The 15,708-nt window shown below is 54.7% G+C and overlaps 2 protein-coding genes across 2 annotated transcripts in view; one reads left to right on the top strand and one right to left on the bottom strand.

Annotated features, from left to right (window-relative positions):
- Positions 1-1,995, top strand: part of Ttc9b (tetratricopeptide repeat domain 9B) — a 2,297-nt gene extending 302 nt beyond the window's left edge. Inside the window, exons 2-4 of the mRNA XM_048791244.1 lie at positions 7-88; positions 687-869; positions 1,801-1,995. Coding sequence (XP_048647201.1) covers positions 7-88; positions 687-869; positions 1,801-1,910 — 375 coding nt within the window. The 3' untranslated portion in view covers positions 1,911-1,995. The remainder of the gene's footprint in view (positions 1-6; positions 89-686; positions 870-1,800) is intronic.
- Positions 1,996-2,173: 178 nt separating this feature from the next.
- Positions 2,174-15,705, bottom strand: Map3k10 (mitogen-activated protein kinase kinase kinase 10). The gene is made up of 10 exons (XM_048791245.1): positions 15,024-15,705; positions 11,713-11,893; positions 8,755-8,903; positions 8,122-8,297; positions 7,286-7,532; positions 5,823-5,939; positions 3,811-3,985; positions 3,608-3,720; positions 3,201-3,265; positions 2,174-2,982 (listed from the first exon to the last, which is right to left on the bottom strand). Exons 1-10 carry the CDS (start codon positions 15,703-15,705, stop codon positions 2,452-2,454), a joined length of 2,436 nt encoding a protein of 811 aa, XP_048647202.1. The 3' UTR covers positions 2,174-2,451.
- Between the last annotated feature and the right edge of the window lie 3 nt (positions 15,706-15,708).

Genomic DNA, 15,708 nt, shown 5'->3' on the forward strand with positions numbered 1-15,708 from the left:
GCCACCAGCCCCGGGCCCGCCCGCCTCAGCGAGGAGCAGCGGCGCCTGGTGGAGAACACGGAGGTGGAATGTTATGACTCTCTCACGGGTACGGGGCCATCGGGGGACACGCAGAGGGGCATGTGTGAGAGAAGCGGGAAGTGAGGGACCATCAGGAGGTCTTGGGGACCGCGGGCGGGGGCTGGAGGCTGAAGGGGCCACAGCCATGCATGGTCTGTTGAGAGAGACCTCAGAAACTTGATCAAGGCAAGGAGTTGAGGGCAGATAATCAAAGCTCTGGGTCTCTGAATGGAGGGAGCTGAGATGCAGGAAATGGGCTTTGATCTGGGTCTTCAGAATCCCACTTCCCCTGTCATTTTTCTGCCCCCGGCCAATGGTGACCCTAAGATGAGAAGGGCTAGCCATTCTATGCCTAGTCCCTTGCCTCTGCGGCGACCCTTAACACTCTTGTCTACCGAAACCTTGCTAATCACCGGAGCGTATTTGTCTTTCGCGCCCTCTAGCGGCGGCGCAGATTGAGCCTATTCTGATGGGACAGCAGATTGGCGCCTCCTGGTGGCCTTAGCCCCCTTGGGCGATGGGGTAGGACCCAGGTTCCCTGTAGGTGGGAGACCAGACTCCTCGAAGTCACGTGGGTTCTAGATTTGCCACCAGACTCTAAGAGTACACGCCCGGCGCCCCTGCAGCTTGCCTTCTGCAGTCGGAGCTGGTGAACTATGAGCGCGTGCGGGAGTACTGCCTCAAGGTGCTGGAGAAGCAGCAGGGCAACTTCAAGGCCACCTACCGCGCCGGCATTGCCTTCTACCACCTGGGCGACTACGCACGTGCGCTGAGATACCTTCAGGAGGCCCGCAGCCGGGAGCCCACAGGTGAGGGGCAGGGCGGGAAGGAGGTGATGGCTGGGCCCCCGGCTGGGAAAGGGTTTAGAGGGAACCGGGTCGGGATAATCAGGGCAAAACAGAGTCCCCCTGCCCCAGAGCTGCCCGGAAGGAGTGCTGCACCCCCCACTGGACATTGTCTCCCCATCCACCTACTCCTTGCGCCCACCCACTCACTCCGCCCATTCATTCACCCACCTTCCACCAAACATCCGCTCCCCCACCATTCCTTTGCCATCTACTTGGTCACTCCTCATCTAGTCTGTCACTGACCTATCCTGGTATCTCCCGTTCACCTACTCAGCCACTTCCCTATCCACACAGTTTATCCTGTCTCCATACTTTCCCACCCCAAATACACTCATCCTTCACTTGTTCACTAACCATTCGCTCATTCACCTACTCATCCACCCGGGGCAGATGGTGCCAGGAAACTAGTGTGTGGAGGAACGGGCTGAGGGGTGGCAGAACTCCAGGCAGGTTCCCTGGCGTTCTGGAGGTAATGGCCAGGTGTATGTGTGTCCCCACGAGCATACAGACACTTGATTTTGTATCAAGAGTCAGGAGAGAGGAGGGCTGACCATGGGTGCATGGTGCAGAGCTGGAGCAGAAGCAAGATTAACTTCCCTGTTAAGTGGTTTGGAGAGCAGACTCCTCACAGATGTCACTGGGGATGGGTGGAAGTGTGGCAGGAGCCTCTGAAGAGGCATTCCTGGCAGAGGGTGCAGCAGCTTCGTGAGCAGGGAGGTGTGAAATGTTTCTGGCTGCTGGTTGCAGCTGGGCTTCTGGGTAATGGCTCTGGCAATATGGGCTGTTGGGGAGCCCCTGGAAATGGGGGACAATGGGTACAAGCTGAGGTGGCATGGATGTCACCTGCTGACCCAGGGGACACCCAGATAATGCCCTGCAACCTCCCCTGCAGACACCAATGTCCTTCGTTACATCCAGCTGACCCAGCTGAAGATGAACCGCTGCAGCCTCCAGCGGGAGGACAGTGGCGCTGGGGCCCCTGCCCGGGATGTGGTTGGCTGAGGGCGAGGGGCTGCCTACCCCCACCCCCACCTCACCATGGAACTTCCCAGACTCTTGCATTTGCTGGTAAAGCACTTGTCACTGATGACCTCTTTGTGTGTTGTTCTTGTGGGGACAGGGAGGGGACATGGGCCTGGGTCTCATCCCTTGACCACAGAAACCCAGAGAAGCCCAGGGAGGAAGTATGGGTGTGGGAGTGTCCCACTAGGGAGGAGCCAGCACAGGGGGCCTGGGCTGGGGAAAAGACATTCAGCCAAGCAAGGTAGGGGGCAGGGGTTACCTTTAATGCTGCATTTGTGCCAAATCCCCCATGATGCCCTGTCCCTGAGTATCCCTGCCCACCCTCCTCCCGACTGCAGGGTGGGCACAGGGCTCCACCCCCTGGGGTACAAAGAATAAATTAAGTGTCCCCCCTCCCTCCTTCCCCAATAAATAGTGAGTATCCTGCCCAGGGCCTCCCCCGCCTTGGGAGACGGCAGGCTGGGGCGGGGCCTGGGACGCTACATTCATGGCTGCCCAGGCGGGCGGTGGTGGGCAGGCCTCAGTGGGAGCCGTGGGCCTCACACAAGGGCACAGTGCTGTCCTGGCTCTGGCCCTCCATGTCCATGTCCAGCAGTGTAGGCTGCATGCTGGGGGGCCCAGGGCTCTCTGGAGTGTCTGGTCTGCTTGGAGGCGAGATGGTGAGTGTCCGACCAAAGGAGACCAGTTTCCAGGGGTCCAGTCGGGGACGGCTGGCAGCTGGCCGGGGTCTTGGGGCAAAGGTCAGGGTGGTGGGACGGCCAGGGAACTCGGGGGGCCGGCGGCGGGTGGGGAACAGGGCCTGGGGGTCAGGCAGGCGGGGGAAGTCCAGGGGGTCTCGAGGGCCTGGGGAGAGAGGATCAGATGAGGTGAGTGGGGTGGGTGAAGGGGAACTTCCAAAGTCAGCAACAGTTACAGCAAGAGTGGAATTTTGGGCTTCCCTTGAAAAACGCTCAGATGGTGAGCCCACTGTCCAGCAGGGTGGGGCCACTGCCGTCTGAAGCCGGGAAGCACCCGGCTCTTGCCCTAGGCCGCCACCTCTCCCATGGCTCACTCAACTCTGGGCATGTGCTTTAGCCCTTTGAAACAGGTTTCTTAGTTGCCCTCTAGCCAAAGCCCTGTCCCTCTTACACTGGGCGGGGTGCGGGGTGCAGGTAGACAGACATAAGGGAGAGACAGTAGGCATGACATTGTCTCTGAATCGGGATCAAAACAGCACCCCACCACCTAGGGAAGGATTGAATAAAGCAACCGTAACTAGCCAAACTAAACCAGCAGCCCCANGGTGTAGGGGGAAGGGGGCACGCTGCTGCCTCCATCCCCCTCGGCGAATTCCTCTGCGACCAGAGAGGGACGTCAATCAGCTAGGGTGGGGGTGAGGGTGGCCCTGGCTCTGCTGCCCTCAGGGACCTCAGGGGCCCACAATGACCCCTCCAACAGCAAGACCCCAGATGCCCAGGCAACGTCTTTGAATCTTTCTCCCCCAAAAGGCTCAGGGTAGTGGGGTCCTTGCCGGGGGAAAGACCTCCAACCCCCAGGGACCAGCCATCCCCCTTTCTAAGAATGCCTCCTACCCGGGGCTCTAGAGCCCTGCCCTCCCCCATTGCCCTGTGTCCTCCTCCTCTTTGGCAGGGACTCCCCCCACCACACTTCTTCTTCAAGCACCCACACCCTCTTACCCATCTCGTTGAGGCTGGCAAAACCAGGGGCGATGGGTGTGTGTTTGGGGGATTTTCCCAGGTTGGGGGCACTTGATGACCACTGTTTGCTCCCTTCCCCCAGAGTCTTCAGCCTGCAGCGGGCATGGGGAGATGGGGGCAGTCAGCCATGGCTGCCTGGCCCAGGTTGGGCACAGGGGCCCTGAGCCCGGCAAGGCCCGTACCTCTCCTCTCCTCCAGCTCTCTCCTTCTGCAGGGTGGAGCTGGGTCCCCAAGTCCGGCCTTTCTTCTTGCCCCCAACTAGTTCTTCCTTCTTTGGGGGCCCACTGCGGCCCCATGTCCCACTGCCACCACTGCTGCTGCCACTGCTGCTGCCACCACCACAGTCCACAGGAGTCACTGGGTCAAGAAAAGCCACTTGGTTACTGGGTCTTGGAAACTCAGTCCCAACCTCTAACCTCCAAACCATTCCCCCCTGGAGCCTGAAGGCTCTTTCCCACCCCAGTGCCACACTGTAATCTTTGCAGGCCTCCCCCCTGCTGTGGGGACCCAGCTGCTCTCCACCATCTTCAAGGGGTTAGATCGCTGGACCCTGGGCTGTTCGCTTCCCTGTCCATCCCACTCTGAATGTACCAACACTAGTATCTGCGACTACTATGGTTGTCTCTGTGTCCCTTGCTACCGTGACCTTCCGGGACTATTATGAATCTGGTGTCCAAAGAGAAGCATGCAGAGAGACTGCAGGCTGGGGCAAGGCTGGGGAGCACTATAGGTGGGATAGACTCAGGAGTCAGCTTTGCATTCATCAACTACTCTGAGTGTGACCTGGACTGTGAACATTGGTTCCTTCTGAGTCCCCCACCCAGGTCTAGTCCCTGTCATCTCAATGGCCTCTTTGCCTTTATTCCTCACAGTAGCCAGTGGAAAGAGGTCAATCTGATCACATCAAGCCTTGCTCACAGCCCCCTGTGGCCTTCCTGATGTTGGGGTTGGCAGCAGAGCTTAGAGGTAGAGCGTGTGCTTAGCATGTGTGCCTCTAGGTTCGATCCTTAGCACTGGGGAAAAAAGTCAAATTCCTTACCTTGGATCTCAAGGCCTTGTATGATCTGGTCCCTGGGAGCCCCTTGACCACTGAACTAATGCTGTCCCTCCCATTCCCTCTATCCGGGCCAAATTGGCCTTCTCCCCCACCCTCCAGTACTAGAGCCTGAACTGATCTACACCCCCAACCCTTTTATTTTTTGAGACAGGGTTTGGCTAAATTGCCGAGGGCCTCCCTAGGCTGGCCTTGAACTTTGACTCTCCCGCCTCAGCCTTCTGAGTGGCTGGGATTACAGGTGTGCACCACCCTGTCAGGCTTCAGCCATGTTGGCCTCTGGTCTGGTAACACTCCAGGCTTGTTCCAGATTTTCGTGTTTGAAGTTCTCTCTGTTTCCTCAGATTGGTACATGTCTCATTTCTTCCATGAAGGGCCTATTCAAACCTCACCTCCTTGGACAGACTTTCCTTCTCTGATGGCTAATTTTATGTGTCAACTTGACGAGGCCAGGCTAAGAGATGCCAGGAGAGCTGCAGATGTGATTTCTGGGTGTGCCTGTGATAGGGTTTCTGGGAAAAGTCGCTAGCATTTGAGTGGGTAAACAGAGTAAAGATGCCTTCACCAAAGTAGGTGGGCCTCACCCAATCCCTTGGGGGGCTGGGCTGAACAAAAAGGCAGAAGAAGGCGCTCTCTCTGCTTGAGCCGGGACATCCATCTCCTGCCCTTGTACATGGTGCTTTTGATTGGCAGGCCTTTGGACGTGGACTGGAAGCCCAACACTAGCTTTCCTGGAAGCCATCTTGCAAACAGAAGATTAGGGAACTTCCTAGCCTCCATAATCCTGGGAGCCAATCCCTAATTTTCTATCTATATATCTAAAGACATCCTATTGATTCCATATCTCTGTAGCACCCTAATACATCTCCTCTTTTGTCTTTTTGGTACTGGGGATGGAAATCGTGCATCCTAAGCATGGGCTTTAACACTGAGCTACACTCCCAGCCCCGGAGTCTTCTCTTATATTTTCTTTCCTAATTTCTACTGGAAATTATTCAGCTTATTGATTGGTTGTCTGTTTCCCCCTGATGAGAATGAGGGAAGGGATCTTTCCTGTTATTCCTTTGGCCTGGTGCCAGGTCTATGCTCAGAGGTGTTGTTGACTGACTGGCTGATTGATGGGGCCTTGCAGATACTCACGGCGAATGGCCCTCAGTCTTGGGATGATGCTGGGGCTGGCAGGGGGACTGGCCCCATCGGATCCTTTCCGCTTGTCCAGGGTGGGAGAGGCCTGGACCGTGATCTTATGCTCGAAGCCTGCAAAATGAAGAGACTTTCCTAAGCAAATGGTTCTCTGGTAACAGAAGGGAAGTTTCCTTGTAGAAGTACAGTAGGAATGACAGCATGGGAACACCACATCTGTCATTCCCTAACACCACATCTGTCATTCCTTACTGCAGTGGTTCTAACATGCAGACCAGACCAGCACTACCACCAGCAGCTGGAAGCCTCTTGGAAATGCAAATACGCCCTCTCTTCCTTGATTAGCAATGTGGGGGTGAGGCTTAGATCTTCACATGTTGGGCTAAGGATCTAGGTCCAAGGGTCCAAGATGGTAGCCATAGGCTCCATCAAAGGGGCACTTGAAACATGGTTGGTGCAACTAAAGAACTGGAGTTTAACCTTTATTTACCTAACTATAATTAAGTTTAAATTTAAAACAAACACTTAATTTGGTCATTGGGGATAAAAGCATGCTTAGAACAACCTGAGTATGTGAATCTAGTTTTTTCCAATTCTCAATTTTATGAAATCTAAATGCAGACAATTTTTTGGGGGGTGGTGCTGGGACTGGACCCCAGGGTCTTGCCACATACTAGGCAAGGGCTTTACCACTGAGTGACATCTCCAGCCCCCAGATGAAAAATACTTTTGTGTGTGTGGTTGTAGGGATTTAACCAAGGGGTGCTCTACTACTGAGCTACATCCTGAACCCTTTTATATTTTTATTTTGAGATAGGGTCTCATCAAGTTGCCCAGGCTAGCCTTGACCTTGCACTCCTCCTGCCTTAGTCTACACAGCTGCTTGGATTACAGGTGTGAGCCACTGCAACCAGCCCCAGATTCAAATTTTTAATGAAAATTTACCAACCAGCTTGAGATGTGATATACATATTAAAAACACAATGGATTTCAAAGATTTAGTGTAAAAAAGAGAAAGTAAGCTATCTCAATTTTGGGGTACTGGTTACATGGATGTATTAAAGCTATTGATCATCACCTGTTTCTTTTTACTTTTCTAATGTGGCTGCTAGAAAGTTTAAGATAACACACTTGGCCACATTTCCATAGGCTGCTCCTGCTACAGGGTTGGCTCTATGGCTTGTAATATCACAGAGAGAACCAACCAGACATGATGCATTATGTGCTTTCTGATGGGTGGACACATTATCTGGGAGCCAGACTTTGGGGAAAAGTTGAAAAACAGAAGAGAGCTGGGGATGTAGCTCAGCGGTAGAGTGCTGGCCTGGCTTGCTGGAGGCCCTGGGTTCCATCCAAATCACAGCAATCAATCAATCAATCAATCAATCAAGGGAAGAGTTAACCCTGAGTCAGAGACAGTCCCAAGGCCCCTCGGAGGATGCTCAAGGATCGGGGTGTACCGGAGGGCAGGCTGATGTGGCTGCTGCCTTCCCGCAGCTTGAGCAGGCGGCTGCGCTTGAAATTGCCCTTGCGTTTGCGGACCCGGGGCTTCTCCTGGCTCAGCTGGCACATGAGCAGGTGCAGCTCCCGTTCCACGATGTCCATCTCACGCTCCGCCAGCTCCTGCTCCCGCCTCCGAAGCTGCTCCTCCTGGAAGCGCTGCTCCTGCGCAGCACGTAGCAGCTCCTCCTCGCGGCTGCGGAGCTCCTGCGGGAGACCGGGAGACGCAGAGGCTGGGGAGGGGCGGAGCCACTCTGCCCCAGGCGGCGTCCCCGCCGCTAGGCCGCTGGGTCTTCGAGGTGCACCTCGGCACAAGGGCACCCGGCTGTGAGGCACACTGGGTTCACACTCCAACTCACACTTTGCGAGCCAAGCTGGGCGCCAGGGCAGGGCGTGTGTTAGCTCAAGAAAGGGCTGCCTCCCGCACCCGCCCGCCCCTTCCTTTTTAAACTCTTCAATTTGTAAAATTTCAAACATCCACAAAAGCAGAGAATAGTGCCCCGCATCTACCCATCATCCAACCTCAACAATCATCTGTACTTTGCCAATCTCAGTCGCCCTCTCTGCAGTTTTGCTGTATATTTAAAGCCAGTTCCAGACACCATGCATATCACCTGTAGGTACTCAGCACAGGGGGCTTTTTCTTACTAATCCACCAGCAGAGGCTGTCTTTTCTTAATATGCAAAAGACCCTGCATGGACCCAAAGGCTGGGGTTCAGGGGGCGGGGCTGAGGCACCAAAGGCAACAGAACTCATGGATCCTGCGCCACCCCCCCACCTTGCCCTCTCCTTCACCTTCTCCTTGGTGCGAAGGTCATCAAACATGTGCTGAATCTCCAGCTTCCAGTCCTCCTGCAGGGAGTGGAAGGACTCCAGCGGCATCTGGAACAGGGCTGACTGCTCTATGACTTCCAGCCGCTTCAAGATGCTGCCAAAATCTGGCCGCCCGTGTGGGTCTGGGTCCCAGCATTCTGGGGTGGGAGGGGGATGGCTTGTCAGCAGTCACGCTGGGGGAATCGGGCTGCTCAGAGGAAGGCAGGGCTTCTGGGGACTGTGGACAAACAGCTCCCATGGAGCCAAAGGGAAGGACTCCAAGCTAAGCTTCCGGTACATCTCAGACACTGGGAGAGGAGCCCCGGGCCTGCTCCCTATGGGGGGCCCTTGGTGGAATCAAGGATGGGATTGGGCAGGAACCCCAGGGCCAGTGGATCCTGACAGGATGCCCTCAAGGGCTCTGGCCTGCAGAAGGTCTGGGGAAGCAAGGAGCAGGCTGCTGGGAGTATCCGCAGCCATAGCCCCTGTGTTCCAGCACCTTCTCCCTCACTCCTGGCCCACAGGTGTTGGGCAGGTATGAAGGGGAGAGAACTGGGCTCAAGGGCCCCTGCCACCCAAAGCTTAGCCTACCCTCTCCATGGGGCCCTGGCTCACCCTCCAGTAGGCGGGCAAAGGGCTCAGGGCAGGTGGAGGGGATGGGCAGCGTCAGCTTGTTCATAGCCACGCCATATGCCACGGCCAAGGCGTCGATTTCTCGGTAGGGGACCTCACCCGTCAGCAGCTCCCAGAGCAGCACCCCGAAGCTGTGGGGGGAGAGGAGGGGTTATGCTGCAGCCTACCCAATCCTCACCTACCCAGCCCTACCCCATGGGGGCCTCCCTCACCCCAACATCCAGCCCAGCAGATGGGGCCACAAGAACCCGCTCTGACCCTGCGGGGACCTTTCTCTGACAGTTGTCCTCTGATGTCTCCCCTTGGCTCTGCCTCTCGTCCCTTGCCTGCCTGGACACCTCTGGGTCTCCCATCCTGCTGGGCAAACTCATCTTCCTCTGGTGACCCCTGCAGCCTCACCTCTAAACACTCTTGGACCCCATTCCAACCCCAGCTTCCTCTTGCAGCCCCAAGGAACCCCTGAGTATGACCTGCTCTTCCCACCTCTGGCCTCGCACACGCCACCCCCTTTGTCAAGAACGCTCTTCCTTCTATGTCACTGTCCTTCAAGTGCTAACTGGGCTGCCCCCTCTGCCAGGAAGCCTTTCTTGATCCCACAGCCTTCAGTGCGAGGTGGAGGTCCCTCTCTATGTTCCCCTAGAGCCCACAGCACTTACCTCTAAAAACAAGGAAACACTATTTTACACTTATAGAGCACCTGCTCCAGGCCAGGCACTGTGCTAGGCACTCTCGGTAATCCTCACAACAGCCCTGTAAGGCAGAAGGCATCGGTATGACCCCTACTTTATCTGATGAGCAGGCACAGTCTCAGAGAGGTTAAGCTGCTTGCCCAAGGTCACACGGCTATAAGTGACGGAGCCTCACATGGACTCAGGTCTGCCTGATGCCCACAACAGAGCCTTTGGTGCTACACAATATCGGAGTGGGCATCACTGGCCGTGTGTTTGTCTTCCCCAGTGAACTGTTCATTCTCCTCCATCCTGATCACTTCTCTGTGCAGTTTCTAACTTGGAGTGGATCCCGGTATCCACTGACGCATTTCTTTCTTTCTTTTGTATATTGGGGACGGAGCCAAGGGGCACTTTACCACTGAGCTACATCCCCAGATCCTTTTTAAATTTTGAGACACAACAGTGCCTTTGGTGGCTACACAATAAGTTGCTGAGGTTCATTCAACATTTGTATTAAGTGAAACTGTGTGCTCGGCACTGTTCTAGGCACCAGAACAGGACAGACCTCGCTGCAGCCGACAGCACTGGTGAATTTGAACTGGGCGTTGCTGCCTGAAGACATGTTCTGTCCCTCTTAGTAGCTGAGCATGTCCAGAGGGCTACTGTGCTGCACAGTGGAATGAGGTATGTGGAGGGCAGTTAGCTTCCAGCAAGTGGCCTTAAAGAAAAGGGGCGCCCTTCCCTCGTTTCTTCTTCCCACTGGTTGGAATGTGGACAATAAAAGCTGGGGCTCCAGCAGCCATTCTGGACTGTGAAGTGAACTTGGGAATGGAGGCCGCCCAAGGTGGGGAAAAATAGCTCTGGTTTCCACCTGGAGGTGGTGTCATCCCCGCTCTCCCATGTACGTGGGAACCTGTGAGGACGTTTTGAGTGTCACAGTAGATGGAGAGCGTTACTGATGTTTGGTGGCTGGGAGCTGTGGATATCTAGTGTCCTGAAAAGTATGGGATAGGACCACACGAGGAAGAAGTAACCTGCGCCACACTGAGGAGCCACCCAGGAGCCTGGAGCTTCCCATAAGAACCAGAACTTCGGCCTCGCTCCTGTGGTTCCCTCCTGGGGCTGAAGGAACTGTCTGGTGCCTGGTTAGGCCAGCCGGGCTGCTCCCAAGGGCTGCTCGCTCCAGGCTGGCCCAAGACTTCTTGTCTGATTTGGGTCTTCCCCAAGTCCATTAATGTGCTGTTTGGGCAACCTGGAGCCTCAGCTGGGCCCTGAGGGGACCCTGGCTTTGGCTCCAACTAAGTAGAAGGCCTGGGTTGAGAAGCTTCTGTGCCACCACCGACGCTCACTGTTCCTGAGACCACTCTCCACCCGCAGCCCAGGGAGCTGCTCAAGTGCTAAGGTGGATCACGTCACTCATAAACGCCCTGATGGCATTCCTCCGCACTGACTCAGACCGAGGCGTCCCTCCCGCATAGGCTGCCTAGCAGTCTGCCCGCCACCCGGCTTCCACACGCTCTGTTCCGGCCACACAGGTTCCTGCCTTTTTCTGGAACACACTATGCTCATTTGCACCTTAGCACCTCCCTTGTGGCACCCAGACTTTGCGTGGCTGGCTCCTTGTCATTGAGAACTCAGCTAAAGCAGCAGTTCTCAGAAAAGTCTTCTCGAAGCGCCTCCCTCCTGGCTGCTCACGCCCCCTAATGCTCCTCTTCACTATCCTTTAGCTATCATTTTCTTAACTTAAAGACAGCTTTTATTCTTTTAGTTTCTTGTGTATTTTTGAAAGAGTTACTATCCCTGAGGGCAGCCACACTACTTTTGTTGACTACTGTGTCCCTACAGCCCGGGCCACTACAAAGCCAATGAATGAACAGTGGCCTCCATTTCCTAATGGGCCGGGCTCTGGCTGCCGTCTGAGGGCTCTCAGGGCTGACTTTCTGCCTATCTATAATTTGAAGTTTGTGTTCTGCATCTCTCAGGCTGGCCCTAAATAAGTCCTCTTTAAAAATCTACATCTGACCACATTGCCCCCTGCTTAAAACCCTCAAATGACTTCCATTACATGGAATAAAAAATCCAAGGTCTCTCCTCAGGGGCCACCTCTGCTGCCAGCACAGGTGACTGCTTGGCCTGTTTGGTGCTGTGCTAATGGGCAGGAGGGCCCCTGTGCCAGGCCCTGTGCTTCATCAGGAAACTGTCCCTCCTACAGCACCCTCCACCGTCCCACCACAACTTCCCTGATGCCACCCAGCCCGCCTCTCAGCACCTCCAGACATCGCTGCTTTTGGAGAAGAGGGAGAGACGGATAACCTCCGGGGCCATCCAGGCGTAGGTCCCAGCGGCGCTCATTTTGGTGGTCTTGTGCCATTCCCGGGCGAGGCCGAAGTCTGTGATCTTGAGCACCGTGTCTGCGAGGTTGTGGTTCTCAATGGCCTCCAGGATAAGGACTGGGGAGCAGGAAGAAAGGTGGGTCACCCGACCTGTGGGGCTGCAGACCTGAGACTCCTGGCCCTCGGTGTGGCTCTCCCTTCTCTCTCCAGAGGCCCTACTCTGTGGCAGCTGCTTGTCGGGCTGGGGTCCCCCAACCCCTACAGTCCCTCCTTGCAGACTATGCCAAAGGCCAAGCCTTGGTTCCCATTGGTCCCAACCTTGCCTTCTAACCAGACTGAAAGTGGCACTGCAAACCATGAGCAGAAGAGAGGAATATGGTCTCCTACAATAGGTCCCCAATGCCACCCTTTCTGAGTCCACGCTCTGCTATGTGACTATGCAGTTCTTTCTACCCAATGAGGCAGACTGTGTTTTCCTATTCTTTGTGGGACAGTCTTAAGGTCATATATGTTTTTGATAAGAACAAAGAGGACACAGCAGGGTTCCAAACCTAGGCCTTAGAGACTCGGGTGTCTGCTTGCCCTCTGGCACTTTTGCCATCACCGTGACAGCATGCCTCAGCTAGCCTGTTGGTCCAAGGAAGATGGGAGATACTTGGAGCAAAATCTCTCCAGCTGACCAAGAGCACTCCAGCTGGCTGGCAAAGGTATGGACAGTAATAGGTGGTGGTTGTTTCAAGACACCAAGTTTTTGGGGTGGTTTGTTATGCAGCAGCATTGAGAAAATCTGACTGATACAACCCCAAGCATGTGGAATGGTTCCAGCTGACCCACACCTAGGGTTATTCCTAACAACAATAAGTCATGGATCTGTTTGCACTAGGCTGAGTCCTTTATAAGAACTGACTCACAAGCAAACTGTTTTTATTGACTAGCAAACTGAGGCTTAGAGAAGTCACTTTGCCAAAAGCATATGGCTAGAAAATGGCCTCCCTTCTTTGCTCTCCTGTTTGTGAAGCCCCACGACTGAGGGAACTCCTCCTGGGCTTATACTTTATTTCTGCATCTCTCAGGCTGGCCCTAAATAAGTCCTCTTTAAAAATCTACATCTGACCACATCGCCCCCTGCTTAAAGCCCTCAAATGACTTCCGTTACATGGAATAAAAATCCAAGGTCCTTAGCATGGCCCTAAGGTCCTGGCTCCTGCATCCGATCTTCTCTCCCCAACCTCGGCCTCAGCTGTTCTGGACTTGCTATTTCTCCACTGAGGTAACTCATACCCATCTCAGGACATTCTCCCTGATCTCTGTAAGGCTGGGTCCTTTTTGTTCAGGTCTCTGCTCAAACATGGCCTTCTCTGACCACCTGATCTAAGGAATTCCCTCTGCCCCACCCTGATTTGCTTTATTTTCCTGAAAGCTCCTGGGACTCTTTGAAACTTGGGTATCTACCGTCCTTTCACCCACCCACAGGTGTCTACCTGTCATCTGTTCCTGTTTACTAGAATATAAGCACCATCTGGGGAGGGGCACAGACCTTGCCTTGGTCACATCTGAAATCCCAGAGTTGACAACAGTGCCAAGCACATTGTAGGTGCTTAAGAATCATTAAATCAATGAACAAATGACACCAGATGAAGAGCCCCCATGAGAGAACAGTGCCATGGCCACCCTGTGCTCTCTGTCTCCAGCAGGGGGCAGTCCCACTGGCCCTGGAGGAAGCCCCAGCCTTAAAAGCTCCACCCACCTTTGTCCAGGTTCATTCACTACAGAAAAACTCAGGGGCAGGGCCGAATATCGGATACAGGACCTTAGGGCCGTGCCAAGGACCTTCAAGAGGGCGATGCAGGATGGTTCCACTCCAGCCCCAACGCTCCAGAGGAGGTGGAGTGTAGGCATTCATGAAGACAGGGACCAGCTGTGTCTGTCTCGCTCAGTCCCCCAGCCCAGGCATGGCCTGGGCATGTTATGGGTACTCGGTAGCTCTCTGCTGAGTGTACAAGTGGCAGGCTTGGGAGGGGAGGATGACTCAGCCCCTCGATTCTAGAGACTTACAGACAAAAAACATAAAAATAGTGATAGAGATTCAAACAAATTTGGAGGTGTAGAACTAACAGGAATGGATGAGGCAGGAATGTCAAGGGAAAACGGGGAACCCTCACTTTTCTGGGCCTAAGCGTGAGCCATGTGAGGGCAGGAAACACGCTGGCCTCATTAACTGTGGATCGTTTTTGCTTCGTATACAATCTGGCCTTGAAAATACCAAATTAAAAAACGAAGACACGAATAAAAATATGAAATGGAGTAGATGGGACAGAACAAGAATGGAAGAGCTAGGAAGGTAGGCGTTTTCCCCCTGCTGTATCCCTGGGACAGCATCTGGCATGTAGCATTCCAGAATGATCCATGGAATAAATGAATGTGTAGTTTATGAGTTTTGTTAGTTTGTCGTGGTCACTTGAGATCCTAAGGTAATAAATGCTCAACTAATATTTGCTGATGCCTTAAGATGGGTCCATTATTGATTCAACCAACTCATTAACACTGGAGACTGAGTGCTAGGCCTGGCAGTCTGGGAGCTTTTATATAAGCCACATCCATTTCCTTCCTCTCTCATCTTTTCCAGTTTACATCAGAGACCTAGCAGGGATCAGGAAGTGGTTCTCACCTAGTGGCGATTTTGCTCCACAGGTGATGTATGACAATGTCTAGACATTTTGGGTTGTTATAGCTGGGTATGGGGAATGCTGATGGGCTCCGGTAGGCAGAAACCAAGGACACTGCTAACAACCTAAAATGCACAGGACAGCCCTCACAACGGCTCTCGCAATGGTCCAGATACAAATGGCAGTAGAGTCAGGCTGGAAAAAACCTGACTCCAGATAGGTAGGTTCTTTTTGTTTCTGCCAGGTGGACTCTAGCATCATGACTGGATGGTGTGCACCAAGAGGGCAAGCACTGCATCTGTCCTGGTTGCCACAGGGAAGGAAGGGCCTGTCCACATGTTTATGGATACTTATTTGATCTACTGTGACCGTAACCTGGGAAGCAGAATAGTCTTTCAGCCTTTTTGAACCTTTTTCTTTTCCTCAATAGAGGCAAGGCCTGCCTCACCTGGCCCTAAAGGTATACTGCTGCTGCTCCTTCCTGCCCCAGGCACAATGCCATCTGGTGTCCCTTGCCCTGTTTCCTGCCATCTAGGCTTGACCTCAAGTTTTGTGGATTTTGGGGAGAGGATACCACTTACTGTTGATGGACTTGAGGTCCCGGTGGATGATGGGCACCGGGGCATCATTGTGTAGGTAGTTCATGCCCCGGGCCACCTGTACAGCCCAGTTGACCAGCACATGAGGGGGCACCCGACGACCTGCCAGCACCCTACTCAGTGCGCCTCCCCGGGCATACTCCATCACCAGGCAGAGATGTGGGGGGCTCAGGCAGGCGCCCCTCAGGGCAATGATGTTGGGGTGCTGCAGGGCTCCAAAAAGCCGGGCCTCCTGGCGCACCTGCTCCGCTGTCACTGCCGGGTCTCGCTCAGGGTCCAGCCGGGCGGCCTTGACTGCTACCTCCTCCCCATGCCACAGGGCCCGATAGACCTTGCCAAAGCCTCCCACACCGATGATCTCCTCCAGTTGCAGCTCGTGGAAGGGGATCTCCTGGGGCAGCTGGAGGCCCGCGGGCGCGGCGGGTGCAGCAGGGGCCACGTAGTTGCTGGGGAAGACGCCCACACGGCCGCTGGGCAGCTGCCCGGTCCACCAGCCCTCATCGCCAGACACGGCACAGTCCTGGGAAAGCACCTGGACGCGGTCGCCCCTCCGCAGGGTCAGCTCCTCGTCGCCCACCGCCTCGTAGTCGAACACAGCGGTCCAGACGGGCCCCGCGGGGGTCGTGCCCCACTCCTTGGCCGCCGCCCCCTCCTCCTCCTCCATGGG

The sequence above is a fragment of the Marmota marmota genome, unplaced genomic scaffold, assembly GCF_001458135.2.
Source record: "Marmota marmota marmota unplaced genomic scaffold, marMar, whole genome shotgun sequence".
In the NCBI taxonomy this organism is placed as follows: Eukaryota; Metazoa; Chordata; class Mammalia; order Rodentia; family Sciuridae; genus Marmota; species Marmota marmota.